At 45.7% G+C, this 21,177-nt stretch overlaps 1 protein-coding gene across 2 annotated transcripts in view; it reads right to left on the bottom strand.

Annotated features, from left to right (window-relative positions):
- The window catches only part of LOC139559336 (ribosome biogenesis protein bop1-like), a 121,622-nt gene that overhangs the window by 79,319 nt on the left and 21,126 nt on the right, over nt 1-21,177 (bottom strand). Inside the window, exon 3 of one of the 2 annotated variants that reach the window (XM_071375258.1) lies at nt 19,382-19,543. In XM_071375258.1, coding sequence (XP_071231359.1) covers nt 19,382-19,543 — 162 coding nt within the window. The remainder of the gene's footprint in view (nt 1-19,381; nt 19,544-21,177) is intronic. The other variant, XM_071375259.1, reaches the window with a different exon arrangement.

Below are 21,177 nucleotides of genomic sequence, written 5' to 3'. Positions count from 1 at the left end.
AAGGTCTAGACTCTGGACTGTTTCCAAGAAGGCTACAGAGAGGATGACAACATTAGTGTAAAAAGAATGAGTGGTCACAAGTGGAAATCTCTCATACTGTACGTCTCCTTCCCCAGGTAGAAATCCTAAAATGGTTAGATTGAAAAATGACTACTTGGGAACAGTAGGTTTCATATCTTGAGAAATACGTTTAGCATCATGACATTCATCTGGAAGGCAACAGTGTACGGGAGAGGGAGAATAAGTGGGCGGGAGAGGGGCCTTATGGCTCCTTATGGAATCTTTATGAATCGCCTAACGTCTAATGCTGGTAACAGAACACCACCCACGTTCAATTAGATTTAATTGAATAAATCTTTAAGAATGGATTCTAGAACAAAACCATTGTTTTTAATAGTGCAGCGGCAGATATATTTCATAAAAACCAAGCCCATGTCTATCGAACCACAAAATATATTAATCATCCCTCTTCAATGTTAATGTCATCCAAATGGCTAAGGGGAAAAATGTGAAACAAAAGACCCTATACCCTATTCATACGTCAGGTCTGGTTGTTCCTCTAATAAAGAGAGGAAAAACACAATCATCTATTGTGAGCGAATAAGCAGTCGTTTTGAGTTCAAATCAGACGCATATATTGGAAAAGTAGGGTTGATGATGTCTTTGGGTTAAGGCGCAACCAACCAATGGCACTTCCACCATCTCCGCTATTCTTGATGGCTACATTGAGTTCCATAAAGGAAGTTTTAGTGGCCGCTGAGGGCTGGCAATGGTTATTTCATTCCAGCCGTCGAAAGCAAGGCCCCATTCTCCGACTGATGCTGATGTACCTGGCTTGCGGTGTATGATCATAACTCTTGAAGCAACATGGATTTACTGCTTGTAAAAATATTAAAAACCGTAATATTTGGGAAGGGAGGTTGGAGTCAAATTAATTGAATGAACAGGGGTGGGGGAGAGAAACAGAGTTAAATACTGTAGACTAGAGGAAGACCGTACAGGGCATGGGGCCACCTATTTAACCACAACATGACGAGACCACAGCGATGAAACATCCTCTCCATTCATGAAACATGTTCTCCAGTCACACATGTATGGGATCTCTGCTATCCCCATGTAAAAAAGGTAGCACTCACACCCAAGTTATTGGCGCTGGTCTCCTGAAAACACACACAACATGTAAAGTGATGGTACCCTGATTCATGAGCTGAAATAAAAGATCCCAGAAATGTTCCATACGCACAAAAAAAAGCTTTTCTCTAAAATGTTGTGCACACACTTGTTTACATCCGTGTTACTGAGCATTTCTCCTTTGCCAAGATAATCCATCCACCTGACAAGTATGGCATATTAAGAAGCTGATTAAACAGCATGATCATTACACAGATGCACCTTGTGCTGGGAACAATAAAAGGCCACTCTAAAATGTGCAGTTGTATCACACAACACAATGCCACAGATGCCTTAAGTTCAGGGAGCGTGCAGTTGGCATGCTGAATGCAGGAATGTCCACCAAAGCTGTTGCCAGATAGAGAAATTAACATTAAATTATCATAAGCCACCTTCAATGTAGTTTTAGAGAAGTTGGCAGTATGTCCAACCGAACTCAAAACCGCGGACCACTTGGAACCACGCCCGCCCAGGACCTTCACATCCGGCTTCTTCACCTGTGGGATCGTCTGAGACCAGCCACCCAGACAGCTGATTAAACTGTGTGTTTGCACAACCAACGAATTTCTGCACAAACTGTCAGAAACCATCTCAGGGAAGCTCATCTGCGTGCTCTTCGTCCTCACCAGGGTCTTGACCTGACTGCAGTTCAGCGTCGTAATAAGCTTCAGTGGGCAAACGCTCACCTTCGATGGCTACTGGCACGCTGGAGAAGTGATGGATTCCGGTTTCAACTGTAACGGGCAGATGGCAGACACCGTGTATGGCGTTGTGTGGGTGAGCAGTTGTCAACGTTGTGAACAGAGTGTCCCATGGTGGTGGTGGGGTTATGGTATGGGGAGGCATAAGCTACGGAAAACAAACAATTGCATTTTATCTATGACAATTTGAATGCAGAGATACCGTGACGAGATCCTGAGGCCCATTGTCGTGCCATTCATCCGCCGCCATCACCTCACGTTTCAGCATAATAATGCACTGCCCCATGTCGCAAGGACCTGTGCTGAATTCCTGGCAGCTAAAAATGACCCAGTTCTTTCATGGCCTGCAAACTCAGACATGTCACCCATTGGGGTTGGGTTAAATGCGGAAGACACATTTAGGTTGAATACATTCAGTTGGACAACTGACTAGATATACCCCTTTCCCATTGAGCATGTCTGAGATGCTCTGGATCCACATGTACGAAGGAGATGTGTTGCGCTGCATGAAGCAAATGGTGGTCACACCAGATACTGACTGGTTCTGATCAACGCCACTTCGTTTTTTAAGTAACTGTGACCAACAGATGCATATCTGTATTCCCAGTCATGTGAAATCAATAGATTGGGGCCAAATGAATGTATTTCAATTGACTGATTTCCTTGTATGAACTGTAACTCAGTGAAATCTTAGCAAATTGTTGCCTTTATATTTTTGTATGTATGTAAAAATAAATAATCCTCATCAATATACACATATACAGTGTCTTCAGAAAGAATTTAGACCTCTTGACTTTTTCCACATTTTGTTACAGCCTTATTCTACAGTTGTTGCAGAATGGACAATGGTACACCACCGCCACTAGCCTGTACCATTGACACCAGGCAGGATGGATCCATGGACTCATTATGCTTATGCCAAATCCTGACTGCCATCAGCATGATGCAACAGAAACCGGGATTCATCAGACCAGGCAATGTTTTTCCACTCAATTGTCCAGTATTGGTGATCGCCTGACCACTGGAGCCGCTTCTTGTTTTTAGCTGATAGGAGTGGAACCCGGTGTGGTCGCCTGCTGCAATAGCCACCCGTGATAGACGAGTTGAGCGTTCCGAGATGCCATTCTGCACACCACTGTTGTACTGCACCGTTATTTGTTGGTTTGTGGCCCACCTGTTAGCTCACACCATTCTCTGTCAACCTCTCTCATCAACAAGCCGCTGGCCCAAAGGACTGCCGCTGACTGGATGTTATTTTGTTTGTTGTACCATTCTTGGTAAACCTGTGCGCCTGGCACTGACGATCATACCACACTCAAAGTCACATGTTTTGCCCATTCTAACATTCAATCAAACAATAACCGAAAGCCTCAAGGCCTGTTGGCCTGCTTTATATAGCAAGCCACGGCCACATGACTCACTGTCTGTAGGAGCAACCCCTCTTTATGAACGGGTGGTGTACCTAATAAACTGGCCAGTGAGTGAAAATAAATTAGATATAGACCTTCCATGCACTGGGAGAGGGGATGAGTTCAGGCCTACTCCTCAGGTTGCTTCCTGGTTTAGGGTTGTGTTGAAATAGACCCCCTGGTCCACGTTCCCTTAATTGATTCGATTTCATGGCTGGAACGCAGCTACATGACCAGAGGAAACAATGGAACTCCCTTGGTGATGGCGTTAAACTCAATAACAGAGAAGAGGGACCTGGGAGGCTGGAGGCCATTGCCCATGGCCTCAGTTTAGCTAGGGAGCAGCCAGATTCCAGTTTAGCTAGGGAGCAGCCAGATTCCAGTTTAGCTAGGGAGCAGCCAGATTCCAGTTTAGCTAGGGAGCAGCCAGATTCCAGTTTAGCTAGGGAGCAGCCAGATTCCAGTTTAGCTAGGGAACAGCCAGATTCCAGTTTAGCTAGGGAACAGCCAGATTCCAGTTTAGCTAGGGAACAGCCAGATTCCAGTTTAGCAAGGGAACAGCCAGATTCCAGTTTAGCTAGGGAACAGCCAGATTCCAGTTTAGCTAGGGAACAGCCAGATTCCAGTTTAGCTAGGGAACAGCCAGCAAACGCACCGACAGCTAAACGTGCCTCTGGGCCTCTCCTGAAATCAGAGTTGATATCCAGCTCTCTCTTCCCTAATCCACACAGGCAGGTTTTTGTTACATTTTACCAAAGCTACTGCACTCAGGAGGAACCTGAAAACATTACTTCTGACTGCTTCGGGTAACACGCTGTTCCCGACGAGACTCTGGCTCAATCAGTGCATCGTGGCTGAACACTGAAGACAGGGGAGGGAGGAAAGAAAACAGCAAGGGACTGATAAAGAGAGAGGGAGGAGAGATGGAGACAGACAAGAGTGACAGAGGGGGAGAAGAGTGGAGGGAGACAAAGGAAAGTTTGACCTCCCCAGCCAAAAGGGACACTGGGTCCAGATCACACCGTGTCCTGTCCTTTCTAGTTGGGCCAGGATTTCAACACTGGAAATAGAACCATCCTCTCTGTCTGCTGTCAGAGGTGCTAATAGAAACAGAGGAGGACGCTGTGGTCTGGTCTCCCTCATTCAGTCAGAGAGCCGGCAATCCCAGTCCTGCCCAACTGTGAAAATCCCAGTTTTGAAAAATGTTTTTACTGCCATCGAGACTTCGACTGAAATCGGCGTGGATACCATCTGGAAGGCATTAGAAACCACCACCTGGAAACATCCCAATCACAAAATTAAACTTTGGATTACCAACATTTTACGGGAAAAAACTACTTCCAGACATGAGTGCCTACATTTCAACCCCCCTTTTCAAAATCTGGTTTCATCAGATTTCCGAGAGCAGGAGGAAGGAGGATGATGAGGTGGGATGAGGAAGAATGAAGTGGGAGGAAGATGAGGGGGAAATGAGTCTGGTCTCTTAGTGCATGGTTAAGACGGGACACCCAACAGGTCACATCGTCAAGAGCCTGTTTGTTATGGTTGGTAATGAAATGAAAATAAGCCACCTCCTATAGGGTGCTTGCTCCCGAGCAACAGAGTTCTGACAGAGGAACAGCCTTCATGAAGCAGATAGGATCACACAATTAAAGCCAGTCCACGTCTGAAACGCCCGTCATTGATTAGGCTGGAATAACAGGAGGGATTTAAAAAAAGGCAGGCCGTCTCACAGCACATGCCGGGGAAGTCAGAGGAAAGTAACCCTAACATATCCTAGATGTTAGATATAGGCAAGCTATTGAAGGAACTTGGATCTTGGTCGTGAAAAAAGGCTTGATTTGACCAAAAACGGAGAGGAAATGGTGTGTGCGAGTGAGGAAGTCATTTTCATCAATGATGATGATGGAGTAGTGTGTTTTATTAGATTCCCAGCACAGCTCAAGAGAGGCAATGTGGTGGTGTGGTGTGCGTGTTGATATGAATTCACTCTCTGGAAACTCTCGTCTTGGCATGAATGTTGGTTCTACACCCAAGGGTGCACTCAAAAGACGGGCTGAACTGTGTTCTGTTCCTCTGGACCTGCTGGTAAGTCAAGCAGCACAGCATCCCAGGGTCATCCAAGGTTGTCAGGTGGAGAGTTTAAAATGGCTGCCAAGTATGCATCTCCCTCTCCCCTGTCCTGAGCCCACCCCTCACTTCAATGGGCCATTGCTATCTGCTCTGGAGTTCGCCAACCACTGAACTGATCAATGTGATTGCCAGATATGGTCCTCAACATGACCCGTACAGTTCGACTTATAAAGACAAAATCTCCAAGTCAACGATGTCCAACAAAACGTTTGGTCAGTAATGCACACACTAAAATGGATATTATGCCATGTAAAAGTCCTGAGTGCACCAAACACGTAAGCCTACAAAGTTTCATGTGCCTACAGCAGACAACAAAAGAACAAGGATGTTTTACTGTAGCGCTGAAACTTTTCACTGACTGCTAACTTAACTTTCTGATGTAATCTACCCTTGTGCTGTAGTCTCACAAAAAAATACAGCTTTACTCAGGGAGAGACTCACAAAAAGAATTAGTGATTTCATTGGTCTACTACTAGCACCACAAGAGAGGCCCCACCACGCTGGATCAGGACCTAAAGTTGTGTTTGCATCGTAGGGGCTTGGCAGGGGTACCCAGACTATGTAGACAGGATCTGGGAAGAGGAGTTCAGGGGTGGGGGGCTACATCATGTATGCCTGCTTCAAGAGAGCTGTCCAAGTCTCTGCTGGAGCAGCACCCAGACATATTAGGGTTGTCTGTGGCCCGTCAAAATCACGGATGAGCGCATCGTCCTCCAAAAGCATTCCAGCTTCTCCTCCTGGGACGAGCCTCACAAGAACAGCCAACCGGGAGGCTATGCTGTGAGCACAGCCACAAGACTGGGGGCACACATGCTCACTCTCCCAGCCTGTTAAGAGCTTTGGCAGCCTTGACAACACTGTTCTGATTTCCAATCTCCCAATTGAGCATTTCCCCCCCAAGCGCTTGATCCCTAGCACACACCCTAAATCAAATCTAATTTTATTTGTCACATGGTTTGTAAACAGGTGTAAACTAACAGTGAAATACTTACTTCCCAACAATGCAGGGAGAAAACTAGAGAAATCATTTAAAAAAGTATAGCACAAGGACTAAATACAATGAGTAACGATAACTTGGCTACATACACGGGGTACGAGTACCGAGTCCATGTGCAGGGGTATGAGGTAATTGAGGTAGATACTGTATGTACACAAGTTTACATACACTTAAGTTGGAGTCATTAAAACTCCTTTTTCAACCAATCCACAAATTTCTTGTTAACAAACTATAGTTTTGGCAAGTCGGTGAGGACATCTACTTTGTGCATAACACAAGTCATTTTTCCAACAATTGCTTACAGACAGATTATTTCACTTATAATCCACTGTATCACAATTCCAGTGGGTCAGAAGTTTACATGAACTAAATTGACTGTGCTTTAAACAACTTGGAAAATTCCAGAAAATTCTGTCATGGCTTTAGAAGCTTCTGATAGGCTAATTGACATCATTTGAGTCAATTGGAGGTGTACCTGTGGATGTATTTCAAGGTCCACCTTCAAACTCAGTGCCTCTTTGCTTGACATCATGAGAAAAATCTAAAGAAATCAGCCAAGACCTCAGAAAAATAATTGTAGAACCTCCACAAGTCTGGTTCATCCTTGGGAGCAATTTCCAAAACGCCCGAAGGTGCCAAGTTCATCTGTACAAACAATAGTATGCAAGTATAAACACCATGGGACCACGCAGCCGTCATACCGCTCAGGAAGGAGACGCGTTCTGTCTCCTAGAGATGAACGTACTTTGGTGCGAAAAGTGCAAATCAATCCCAGAACAACAGCAAAGGACCTTGTGAAGATGCTGGAGGAAACAGGTACAAAAGTATCTATATCCACAGTAAAAAAAAAAAAAAAGATGTATATTTCACCTTTATTTAACCAGGTAGGCTAGTTGAGAACAAGGCCCAATGCTCTAACCACTAGGCTACCGGGGAGTTGCAGCGATGAGACAAGATTGAAATTGGGGAGGGAAAAAACAAGGTAAAAAAATTATAATAAGGCTGTAACATAAAATGTGGAAAAATTCAAGGGGTCTGAATACTTTCCAAACGCATTGTAATTCCTTAGTGATATGGATTGAGGAACTTGAAGCTCTCGACCCACTCCACTACAGCCACGTCGGTGTGGATGGGGGCGTGCTCGTCCCTCCGTTTCCTGTAGTCCACGATCCGCTCCTTTGTCTTGCTGACGTTGGGGGAGAGGTTATTTTCTAGGCACCACACTGCCAGTTCACTGACCTCCCTATAGGTTGTCTCATCATCGTCAGTGATCAGGCCAACCACCGTTGTGTTGTCAGCAAACAAACTGATGGTGTTGGATTTGCGCATGGCCACGAAGTCGTGAGTGAACAGGGAGTATAGGAGTGGACTAAGCACGCACCCCCGAGGGACCCCCTTGTTGAGGGTCCGTGTGGCAGATGGGTTGTTGCCTAACATCACCACCTGGGGGCGGCCCGTCAGGAAGTCCAGGATCCAGTTGCAGAGGGAGGTGTTCTTCGCTTAATAATGAGCTTTGAGGGCACTATGGTGTTGAACACTGAGCTACAGTCAATGAACAGCATTCTCATGTAGGTGTTCTTCTTAGCCAGGTGGGAGAGGGCAGTGTGGAGTGCAATAGAGATTGCGTCTTCTGTGGATCTGTTGGGGCGGTATGCGAATTGGAGTGGGTCCAGGGTGTCTGGGATGGAGTTGATGTGAGCCATGATCAGCCTTTCAAAGCATTTCATGGCTACAGATGTGAGTGTTACAGGGCGATAGTCATTTAGACCGGTTACCTTTGCGTTCTTGAGCACAGGGACTATGGTGGTTTGCTTGAAATGTGTAGGTATTACAGACTGGGTCAGGGAAAGTTTGAAAATGTCATTGAAGACACTTTCCAGCTGGTCAGCGCATGCTCCGAGTAAGCATCCTGGTAATTAGTCTGGCCCTGCGGCCTTGTGAATGTTAACCTGTTTAAAAGGTCTTACTCACATCGGTACGACTTCCTAGTCTAGTGTGCTACTGAATTGAATTCTGCGCACAGGTCCCGTTGAGCAGTAGCTGCGCAGAGGCAGGAAGCAGCAGGCGCAGTTGGGAGCCAGGGTTCTCTCTCCCCTCCCTCTATTCCACAATGTGTCTTCATTCATCTCACAGAGCACATGGAAAAGCCATTGCGGGGGGAAAAGCCCCTTCCTGCCGGCGAGGAGGCCTCGGACAGGCACTGCTGCAGTCTCACGTATTCCCCCTTCACTCCGCAAAACAGGAAATAGCCCTTTATTACAAAGGAGGAAGGTAAGAAGAGGAGAGGGGGTTGAAAAATAAATAAACTAGTGAGATTTTTGGCCGTCTGCCGTTTTATTTGTAGACAACTTGTGCTCCGTCAGAGGGCTGCCTGCGAAGGGACGGCGAGGAGGCTTTGGGAGGCCTGAGAGGGAACCCTATCTGCTGTCCCCAGGCAGGGGGCTAATTTAACACAGGCCAAATGGGCCAGGACCACCGTGGTTCCACTCATGCGGGACAGCAGCAACACCGTGACCACACAGGCTAGCGCAGACCAGACAAAGGCTCAAGGGTTAGATAGGCTAGGGCAAGCTAGTCATTGGACGCTGCTGTGGGAAGTATCGCAATGACAAGGAACCACTGATGAGATTTTCCACGTCCTTGGTTCTCTCATCGGACGGTCCGTAAACCCTAAAATCTAACAAGGGTTAAAGACAGTAAATCCTTAAATAAGGGGAAAGTTAATACTTAAAATAAATAAACACAACATCTGTTGCAATGAAATAAGAGGACAAAGGGAGAAAACACTAACTCCATCTCACTGAGTAGGTGAGGATCAGGAAGAAGCCCCTTGGAAGAGGGTGGGATGGGTTTCTGCCTCTCCCTCAGTGTGAGATGCTCTCTGGAACACCTCTTACCTTCCTCTCCTGTTCCTTCCATCCCTCTACCCATCAGTCTCTCTACTAGACATCCCTCGTTTCACCCTCCTCCCTACATCCCACACCTCCCTTTCCTTTTTACCTATCCTATTCTTTAGTGCAGTGGTTTTCAACCAGAGTGCCTTGAGGAACTCACAGCTTTGCAGAGGAAATTTTCCTCTATCATGATCAAGTCTTTGGACCACTCATTTTTAAAATGTGACCTGTGGAATGCGAATGGAATTTGAACTTGAAGCACCAGTGCCGCTCTGATAATAGCCTATGTTGAAATGCCTATGGTTCTTGCACCAACAGTGCAGCAATACCTAACAATACAAACAAACCTAAAAAAAAAAAAAAAATTATAAAAGGAATTAAGAACGAGAAATATCCAGAACATAAATATACAGAGCGTACAAAACATAAGAACACCTGCTCTTTCCGTGACAGACAAACCCACTTCAATCAGTGTAGATGAAGTAATAATAATAATAATGATTTTTAAGCCTTGAGACATGGATTGTGTATGTGTGCAATTCAGAGGGTGAATGGGCAAGACAAAATTGAAAATTGAAGTGTCTTTGAACAGGGTGTTAGCAGGAGCCAGGCGCACCGGTTTGTGTCAAGAACTTCAACGCTGCTGGGGTTTTCATGCTCATCAGTTTCATGTGTGTATCAAGAATGTTCCAGCACTCAAAGGACATCCTGCCAACTTGACACAACTGTGGGAAGCATTGGAGTCAACATGGGCCAGCATCCCTGTGGAACGCTTTTGACACATTGTAGAGTTAATGCTCAATGAATTGAGACAGAGGGCAAAAGGGGGTGCAACTCAATATTAGGAAGATGTTCATAATGTTTTGTACACTCAGCGTATATATGATGGTGTGTATAGACAGTATATTAACAGAAATGGTGCATATAACAGTAGTTATAATGTGAGCCTTGACTAGAATACAGTATATACACATATGAAGTATGTAAACATTATTAGTGACCAGTGTTCAATGACTATGTACATAGGGCAGAAGTCTCTAAGGTGCAGGGTAGAGTACCGGGTGGTAACAGTGACTAAGGTCAGGGCAGGGTACTGGGCAGAGCCCGGCTAGTGGTGACTATTTAACAGTCTGAAGGCCTGGAGATAGAAGCTGTTTCTCAGTCTTTCGGTCCCAGCTTTGATGCACCTGTACAGTCTCTGCCTTCTGGATGACAGCGGGGTGAACAGGCCGTGGCTCAGGTGGCTGAGGTCCTTGATGATCTTCTTGGCCTTCCTGTGACACCGGGTGCTGTAGATGTCCTGGAGGGCCCTGTGGTTGCGGACGGTGCAATTGCCATCCCAGGCGGTGATACAGCCCGACAGGATACTCTGAATGGTGCATCTGTAGTTTGCGAGGGTCTTAGCGGCCAAGCCAAATTTCTTCAGCCTCCTAGATGGAACCTTTCAGGTTGTCAGTGACATACACGTCAAAGAAGTTGAAGCTTTTTGCCCCCTCACTGTGGCTCCGGCGATATGGATGGGGGCGTGTTCTCGCTGCCGTCTCCTGAGGCCCACGCAACATGTATCGTTGTTTCAAGTCTAATGCGCTCAGGCTGTCGTTACATTTGCATCATTGGAGTTGGGACATCACAAGCAAAATCAATTGTTCAATTTTACCTTGCTGTGAGAATCATTAGCACAGGCAAGTCTTGTTAGGCTTAGCTCTGCCACAGCCTCTGCCTTATTAGAAACAAATGGAGCATGTCTTTGTGTCTGTGGTTGCACCTTTAGAATGCGGAAAACCGCTTGTCTATACCGCTTGTCTATACCGCTTGTCTATAGCCCAAATCATTCAAAAGTAAAGACCCATTTAACCAGAGCTACATTTTTTCTGTCTAGCGCAGATTCACAGGACGGTCTTATAGGGGGACACAAATAAATCATCATGAGTAAGGAATTATGAAAAATTGTTCAAATAAACCCTAATGAATCTATTTAAAAAGTGTTTGTCACAGATAGATGATTTGCAGTATGTATCAGATGAGATGGAGGTCATTAACACAAAATAAATTAATAGGGACATTTCTGGTGTGCCGCAGAGTTTTTTTTATCCAATCAAGGTGTGCCACAGTGTGCCACAATATGTCGAGAACTATTGCTGTAGTGATGGAAAAATATATATAAACTCAGCAAAAAAGAAACGTCCCTTTTTCAGGACCCTGTCTTTCAAAGATAATTCATAAAAATCCAAATAACTTCACAGATCTTCATTGTAAAGGGTTTAAACACCATTTCCCATGCTTGTTCAATGAACCATTAACAATTAATGAACATGCACCTGTGGAATGGTCGTTAAGACACTAACAGCTTACAGACGGTAGGCAATGAAGGTCACATTGGACACTGAACCCTAGGACACTCTGAACCTTTTCTCTTTTTTTCCCACCTGGATCATCGCAGCTAGCTAGCGGCTATCCGAGTGGCCACTCCTGGCTAGCGTCTCTGTCCCGAAGCAAGAACCAATTAGCCTGGAGCTAGCCTCGCTAGGCCCATCTGCTAGGCCAATCTCCCGGCTAGCCGTAGAGGTCCATCACCCACTCCTTGGGCTTCAATACCTATTTTGCCGATTGGCCTGGACCCCCACCAACCCATCACGACTGTACTACCGACGTGATTCGCCCGAGGGGGTCTCTCAACTGGCTCCTCCGTCACGACATCCCCTGAATGCCCATCCGCTAGCTGTCTAGAGCACATCGACTGTTAGCTTTAGAGGCCCATCGGACAAATTCTTTGGCCACTAAACCGATTTTGCCAATTGGCCTGGTTTACCACACGGAGCCCTGCTGATCCGTCTGCCGACGTAACAGCACGAGGGGACCACAACAGACTTTCTTCCGTCGTGACGTCCCTCAAAGGCCCTTCTGCTAGCTTGCTAGCCCCGGCCTGCTAGCTGCCTGAAGCCACTCACTGGACTCCTATGATCACTCGGCTATGCATGCCTCTCCCTAACGTCAATATGCCTTGTCCATTGCTGTTTTGTTTAGTAATTATTGCCTTATTTCACTGTAGAGCCTCTAGCCCTGCTCAATAGGCCTTAGTAAACACTTTAGTTCCACCTACCACACGTGGTGACATCCCCTGGTTTAAATGATATAACCCTAACCCTATGCACAGGTTTACCCCCACTGTATTCACATCCTACCATACCCTTGTCTGTATATTATGCCTTGAATCTATTCTACCGAGCACAGAAATCTACTCCTTTTACTCTCTGTTCTGAACGTACTAGACGACCAGTTCTTTTAGCCTTTAGCCGTACCCTTATCCTACTCATCATCCTATGTTCCTCTGGTGATGTGGAGGTTAATCCAGGCCCTGTAGTGCCTAGCTCCACTCCCATTCCCCAGGCGCTCTCATTTGTTGACTTCTGTAACCGTAAAAGCCTTGGATTCAAGCATGTTAACATTAGAAGCATCCTCACTAAGTTTGTTTTATTCACTGCCCTAGCACACTCTGCCAACCCGGATGTCCTAGCCGTGTCTGAATCCTGGCTCAGGGAGGCCACCAAAAATCCTGAAATTTTCATCCCTAACTATAACCTTTTCCGACAAGATAAAACTGCAAAAGGGGGCGGAGTTGCAATCTACTGCAGGCATAACCTGCAGAGTTCTGTCTTACTATCCTGGTCTGTGCCCAAACAATGAGCTTCTACTTATTAAAAATCCACCTCTCCAGAAGCAAGTCCCTTACCGTTGCCGTGTGCTATAGACCACTTTCTGCCCCCAGCTGTGCCCTGGACATCACATATGTGAATTGATTGCCCCCCATCTATCTTCAGATCGCGTGCTGCTAGGTGACCTAAACTGGGACATGCTTAACACCCCGGCCATCCTACAATCTAAGCTTGATGCTCTCAATCTCACACAAATTATCAATGAACCCACCAGGTACAACCCCAAATCCGTAAATACGGGCACCCTCATAGATATCATCCTAACCAACCTGTCCTCCAAATACACCTCTGCCATCTTCAACCAGGATCTCAGAGATCACTGCCTCATTGCCTGCGTCCGTAATGGGTCTACGGTCAAACGACCACCCTTCATTACTGTCAAAAGCTCCCTAAAACTCTTCAGAGAGCAGGCCTATCTAAATCGACCTGGCCCGGGTATCCTGGAAGGATATTGACCTCATTCCATCAATAAGCATTTTTCTACGGCTGGCCATGCTTTCCACCTGGCTAACCCGACCCCGGTCAACAGCCCTGCACCCCTCACTGCAACTTGACCAAGCCTACCACATTTCTCCTTCACCCAAATCCAGATAGCTGATGTTCTGAAAAATCTGCCAAATCTGGACCCCTACAAATCAGCAGGGCTAGACAATCTGGACCCTCTCTTACTAAAATTATCAGCTGAAATTGTTGCAACCCCTATTACTAGCTTGTTCAACCTCTCTTTCGTATCGTCTGAGATCCCCAAAGATTGGAAAGCTGCCGCGGTCATCCCACCTCTTCTAAGGGGGAGACACTCTAGACTCAAGCTGCTACAGACCTATATCTATCCTACCCTGCCTTTCTAAGGTCTTTGAAAGCCAAGTTAACAAACATATCATCGACCATTTCGAATCCCACCGTACCTTCTCCACTATGCAATCTGGTTTACGAGCTGGTCATGGGTGCACCTCAGCCACGCTCAAGGTACTAACCGATATCATAACCGCCATCGATAAGAGAAAATACTGTGCAGCTGTATTCATCGACCTGGCCAAGGCCTTCGACTCTGTCAATCACCATATTCTTATCGGCAGTCTCAACAGCCTTGGTTTCTCAAATGACTGCCTAGCCTGGTTCACCAACTACTTCTCTGATAGAGTTCAGTGTGTCAAATCGGAGGGCCTGTTGTCCGGACCTTTGGCAGTCTCTATGGGGGTGCCACAGGGTTCAATCCTCGGGTCGACTCTTTTCTCTGTATACATCGTTGATGTTGCTCTTGCTGCTGGTGATTCTCTGATCCACCTCTACGCAGACGACACAATTCTGTATACTTCTGGCCATTCTTTGGACACTGTTAACTTCTTGCGGATCAGTGGGACGCTACCATCCCACCTGGCCAACATCCGGTGAAATTGCAGAGCGCCAAATTCAAATTACTATAAATATTAAACTTGCATGAAATCACAAGTGCAATACATCAAAATAAAGCTTAACTTGTTGTTAATCCAGCCGCCGTGTCAGATTTCAAAAAGGCTTTACGGCGAAAGCAAACTATGAGATTCTGAGTACAGCGCCCAGCACACAAATGCATTACAAATCATTTTCAACCACGGAGTTGCGACACGAAAGTCAGAAATAGCTATATAATATAAGCCTTACCTTTGAAGATCTTCTTCTGTTGGCACTCCAATAGGTCCCAGTTACATTACAAATGGTCCTTTTGTTCGATAAACTCTTTTATAGCCATAAAATCTCAGTTTAGCTGGCGCGCTTCAGTCAATAATCCACTCGTTTTCCCTACTTCAAAATGCATACAAAATGAATCCCCAACGTTACCAATAAGCTCATCCAAACAAGTCAATCAACATTTATAATCAATACTTAGGTACCCTAATATGCAAATAAACGATCAAATTTAAGAGGGAGAATCGTTAGTTGTTACTGGAGAAAAATACTAAAGAATAACATCTAGTGGAAGCCCTAGGAACTGCAATCGGGCACGATTTCACCCTATTATAAAAGTGCCAGCCATTGAAATCAGTGGTAGGATGAAAAAATTTGGGGGGGGAAGATTTGTCCTCGGGGTTTCGCCTGCCATTTCAGTTCCACATACTCACAGACATTAATTTAACAGTTTTACAAACTTTAGTGTTTTCTATCCAAATCTACCAATTATATGCATATCCTAGCTTCTGGGCCTGAGTAGCAGGCAGTTTACTTTGGGCACGCTTTTCATCCGTACCTCAAAAAACCGCCCCCTATCCCGAAGAAGCTGACTAACCTCCAGACGAGCTTCAATGCCATACAACTCTCCTTCCGTGGCCTCAAACTCCTTTTAAATGCAAGCAAAACTAAATGCATGCTCTTCAACCGATTGCTGCCCACACCTACCCACCCGTCCAGCATCACTACTCTGGACGGTTCGGACTAAGATTATGTGGTCAACAACAAATACCTAGGTGTCTGGTTAGACTGTAAACTCTCCTTCCAGACTCACATTAAACATCTCCAATCCAAAATTAAATCTAGAATCGGCTTCCTATTTCGCAACAAAGCATCCTTCACTCATGCTGCCAAACATACCCTCGTAAAAACTGACTATCCTACCAATGCTTGACTTCAGCGAACACATTTACAAAATAGCCTCCAACACTCTACTCAGCAAATTGGTTGCAGTCTATCACAGTGCCATCCGTTTTGTCACCAAAGCCCCATATACTACCCACCACTGCGACCTGTATGCTCTCGTTGGCTGGCCCTCGCTTCATATCCGTCGCCAAACTCACTGGCTCCAGGTTATCTATAAGTCGTTGCTAGGTAAAACCCAGCCTTATCTCAGGTCACTGGTCACCATAGCAGCACCCACGCGCAGAACACACAACAGCAGGTATATTTCACTGGTCACCTCCAAAGCCAATTCCTCTTTCGGCCGCCTATCCTTCCAGTTCTCTGCTGCCAATGACTGGAACAAACTGCAAAAATCACTGAAGCTGGAGACTCTTACCTCCCTCACCAGCTTTAAGCACCAGCAGCTCACAGATCACTGCACCTGTACATAGCCAATCTGTAAATAGCCCATCCAACTACCTCATCACCATATTGTTTTTTATTTTACTCCTTTGCACCCCAGTATCGCTACTTGTACACTCATCTTCTGCACATCTATCACCCCAGTGTTTAATTTGCCACACTAATATTTTCGCCACTATGGCCTACTAATTGCCTCACCCCCCTTATCCTACCTAATTTACACACACTGTATATAGACTTTCTCTATTGTATTATTGACTGTATGTTTGTTTATTCCATGTGTAACTCTTGTGTTGTTGTTTGTGTCAGGTACAGGATGGCAACAAGAACTGCCCGAGTTACACCAGGAACGCACAATCCCTCCATCAGTGCTCAGACTGTCCGCAATAGGCTGAGAGAGGCTGGAATGGGGGTTTGTAGGCCTGTTGTAAGGCAGGTCTTCACCAGACATCACCGGCAACCATGTCGCCTATGGGCACAAACCCACCGTTGCTGGACCAGACAGGACTGGCAAAAAGTGCTCTTCACTGACGAGTCGCGGTTTTGTCTCACCAGGGGTGATGGTCGGATTCACGTTTATCGTCAAAGGACTGAACATTACACCGAGGCCTGTACTCTGGAGCGGGATCAATTTGGAGGTGGAGGGTCCATCATGGTCTGGGGCGGTGTGTCACAGCATCATCGGACTGAGCTTATTGTCATTGCAGGCAATCTCAACGCTGTGCGTTACAGGGGAGACATCCTCCTCCCTCATGCGGTACCCTTCCTGCAGGCTCATCCTGACATGACCCTCCAGCATGACAATGACACCAGCCATACTGCTTGTTCTGTGCGTGATTTCCTGCAAGACAGGAATGTCAGTGTTCTGCCATGGCCAGCGAAGAGCCCGGATCGCAATCCCCTTGAGCACGCCTGGGACCTGTTGGATCGGAGGGTGAGGGCTAGGGCCATTCCCCCCAGAAATGTCCGGGAACTTGCAGGTGCCTTGGTGGAAGAGTGGGGTAACATCTCACAGCAAGAACTGGCAAATCTGGTGCTGTCCATGAGGAGGAGATGCACTGCAGTACTTAATGCAGCTGGTGGCCACACCAGATACTGAATGTTACTTTTTTTTTGACCCCCCCTTTGTTCAGGGACACATTATTCCATTTCTGTTAGTCACATGTTTGTGGTACTTGTTCAGTGTATGTCTCAGTTGTTGAATCTTGTTATGTTCATACAAATATTTACACATGTTACGTTTGCTGAAAATAAACGCAGTTGACAGTGAGAGGACTTTTATTTTTTTGCTGAGTTTATAAAATCGATACAGTTACATATCAGGATATTATTGTTGACGATATATCGCAATATTACTTTAGTAATATTAGTCGGCTGTACCTGCACCAAAACTCCAGTATTTTTCCTTTGTAGCTTGTTCTCAATCTTCTGTTTAAATAGTGAGCTAGTTAGTTTTCAGCACTTTCATTTCAACGACTGATCAAAATTCGTTTTCACATGACTCTTTCTTGTCCCTCTGCATCAGACGTATGGTGAGAAATATGTTTGGAACATATCGTATCGGCACCTAAGTACCGTGATAATATCTAGCGCTACCTCTCTCTGACCCCTGAGTCATAGAACCACCATAGACACCTGTGGGCTCCTGCTCTCACACATGGATGCCCAACACTATGGAGGAAGTGACTTGAATCTAAAACTCTTCTGTTTAAACACGCCACTGGTCTCTTAAACTCCCTTAGCTCTTCAAAGTTCTGCTGCAGTCTCTTTATAAACTAAATAAAGTAAGCAGTTATGATTCCAGTTGTGTACTATATTATTTCACAGGGCATTTAACCCACCTCCCTCTCTTTTAAAAGCAAATCCCTTCCCAAGAACAATACGGCCCTTCACTAGCTACAACACATTTCTCATCCCAGAGCCAATTGCCAAAATCAGTTTTGGATGGCTGACAGTTTCTAGGTTGTATGGCCTGGCAAAATATCTAAACCACAGGGCAGCAGGGTTCAACACATCTCAATGGACCCCGTAAATTAAATAGCAGAGTACAAAAATAATGCTTTAATAGACCAACATGCCAATAACACCCCAAAAAACAACATCTCCATCCTTCAGATCTCCTGCTTAGTTACGGTGGCATGAAGCACACGACTACATCATTCGCTGCTTCTGAGCGGACTTGAACAGCAACACCATAAAAGCACCGTGTCTGTCTGCTATTTCAACCCGTTTATGAGGAGCGAGTGAAAGCCAATCTGTTTAGTGTCTGACTATCTACAGACTGGAGAACATGTTGACCAGACTGCAGGAAACAGAACAGCAGTGTAATAGGGAAACACTATAGCAGGAGTGTACCCTTGTACTGTAGCTACAACAATGTATGGTGGTTAGTGTGCATGTTTCACTACAATCTGCTAAACCCATTCATTCAATACATTTACCCCTAGTTCTTTTGCATTCTGTTAGAGTCTCAGAGGGCTGCTTATTTCTGGAGTATTCATGATTTGCACCTCCGTCACCGTCTTTGTCATTGTTATCAACGCGCCACAGCCATATTGATGCTCAAAAATAGAACGGGGGCGATTGACTCATCTAAATTATACTATAAGGGCTTGGGAATACGATGTCATTGCTAAAGTTGGCACATATGTAGTAGGAAACAACTTTTCCATCATCATCACGTTGTGAAATGTACCTTAGATAAATGACAATGGCAAGAAAAGTTTGTCAAAAATAGCTAGCAATGCTAACATTAGCCAGCTAAAATCTGGAAGTCTCCTCTCAATCTTAGCTAGCTAAAGTTATCCTGCATCTAAAGTCAATCTGAAAACATCAAAATGACAATTATTTGCCTTCTTTAGAAGCCACAGTAATAAACTTTAGACCAATTCATCAGCCCCCAATGAGGATGCATTTGGTAGAATGTTCAGTGGAGCATCAGTCCTAAAACAAAGGTTTAAAACAATATTGTGACGTAACGTGCAACCCATGAATAGTCTAATAGAAAATGTGTGTGTATTCTGACTGGTGGATATGTAACTGTTCACATTTCATGGACCAAATAGTCATACAAACAATTAATACATATGAGGGTTCTGATAAAGCACATTACGCCAACCTCCCAACTAACTCTGGACTGGGTAGGTAAGGAACAGCACATCATGCCCTTGATGTGTAAATCTTATTTCCATGCTAAATCCCCAATTTGTTAGGCATCCAAATAAATCTAAAAGAAGTGCTAGTCAAATGACTAGTCAAATAAAAAGAATGCCCACTGGAAGAAAACAAATGTAGGTTTGTCTCAGCAGCATTTCTATGATTGGGTATCGAGTCGACTGACGTTAAACCTTACCTCTTCATCGGAGGTGTCGTGTTCATACTCGTCCCCCTGCTGGGCGGTGGCCAATCCCTGGAAGGTGGTGGTCAGTCCCTTCTCTCCTCTGCCATCAATGGCGCCTCCCTTGCCTTTCTTCATCTTCCTCGTCTCCTTTGATGCAGTTTTTTTGCCTTGCTGCTAATATGAAAACAAGACACCAAGGAATTTATATTAGAGAACACTGTTCACAACATGTTGGATCTGCATGTGTTCAAGTTCTGGTACATTTTTAATGGTCGGCAAAAAAAGGTAAAGAACCTGGCGGATGTTAAAATAACATCTTTCTAATTATCTAAGCGGTTATAAAACTGATGTGACAGCCAATCAACGTTGACCTTTAAGTAAAATAAAAGCTGTTTAGGAAATAAAACTTGTCGCCGGCTTGAAGGGACGATTGATCGTTTTATGTCCTATATGGCACAGTGACAGTTTCTTTTAGGATTCCCATTTATTTATTGCATTCAGTACACAGCTTCCTCTGCATAACACACACACACTCCACAGAGGAGCAGGCACCAGAACGGCACATCCTGTGTGAGTGGAAGGGCGGTGAGGATAAAAGGCTGCAAGGACCCACCACTGGACGTGCTTTACTGTGAGCCATCAGTCACAGAGGCAGAGCCGTCAAAAGCTCTCTTTACGGGAACCAGGGGATAGAGGGAAACAAGGGAGGCAGGGATGGATGGAGGGAGGAAGAGAAGTTCTTTGAGGCTGCATGCTCATCCCCCTAGAGGCAGAGACGGGCAGGTGAGTAACCTGCTATGATTTATGCCTCCTGTGTGTCCCGGTATCTTTTGGCATGCAGCTCTAAGTGAAACACTTCCTCCCTGATGCCTAGTTAAATCCCCATCAAGACAGAGCTGACTGGGCCCAGTTTTAATACTGAATGACTTTCGCCGCCCAGGAGACTCCAGTCAGACCAGAGTTCTCTGCTGTAGCCTCCCCCTGAACTGAACAAACAAGGTAAAGTGGGGTTTGCAGAGGTGGCAGTTTAGGAAAGCCAAGACGGAAGCTTGTTTACTCCACAACACAGAAGCCAAAACGTAAAAATTATTTTAAAAACACTAGATGGAAGAGTAAGGCTTCCTCACTACACTAAAAGTCTATGGGGGAGGGATGACCAGGCCAATCTGTTTACTATAACAGGGATGGGGAGTGTTGTGGGGCAGGAGTGGAGGGAGAGACAGTGAGAGATGGAGAGAATAAGAGAGCGACAGAAGGGAGAGAGAGCGAGAGCCCACGACAGATTACTTGTCCAGATGATGTACGACGGAACAGCCAAAAGAGAAAGGCTCGCAGAGTGGATCACGCAGCTTGAAAACCAGCAGTGGACTGGACTTCCAGCTGAGCCTGGTCCGGAGCCCATTTGACCACAACCGCTGACGAGGATGAAGTGTGGGAGAGAGCAGTTGAGGACGGGAAAGCACCGCATGGGGTCAGTCAGGAGAGAGGCTGAGGACGGGAAGGCACTGCACGGGGTCAGTCAGGAGAGAGGCTGAGGACAGGAAGGCACTGCACGGGGTCAGTCAGGAGAGAGGCTGAGGACAGGAAGGCACTGCACGGGGTCAGTCAGGAGAGAGGCTGAGGACAGGAAGGCACTGCACGGGGTCAGTCAGGAGAGAGGCTGAGGACCGGAAGGCACTGCACAGGGTCAGTCAGGAGAAGAAGCTAAAAGGCAAGGACCATTCAGTTGCCCCATAAGTAATGCCACAAATTCTCCAAGTAGTAACATCTTGACACCCAAAATGTGTCTGCTTACCATAGCGTTATTG

This window comes from Salvelinus alpinus, chromosome 29, assembly GCF_045679555.1.
Source record: "Salvelinus alpinus chromosome 29, SLU_Salpinus.1, whole genome shotgun sequence".
Lineage (NCBI taxonomy): Eukaryota > Metazoa > Chordata > Actinopteri > Salmoniformes > Salmonidae > Salvelinus > Salvelinus alpinus.
This window is presented reverse-complemented; position numbering and strand designations above follow the sequence as displayed.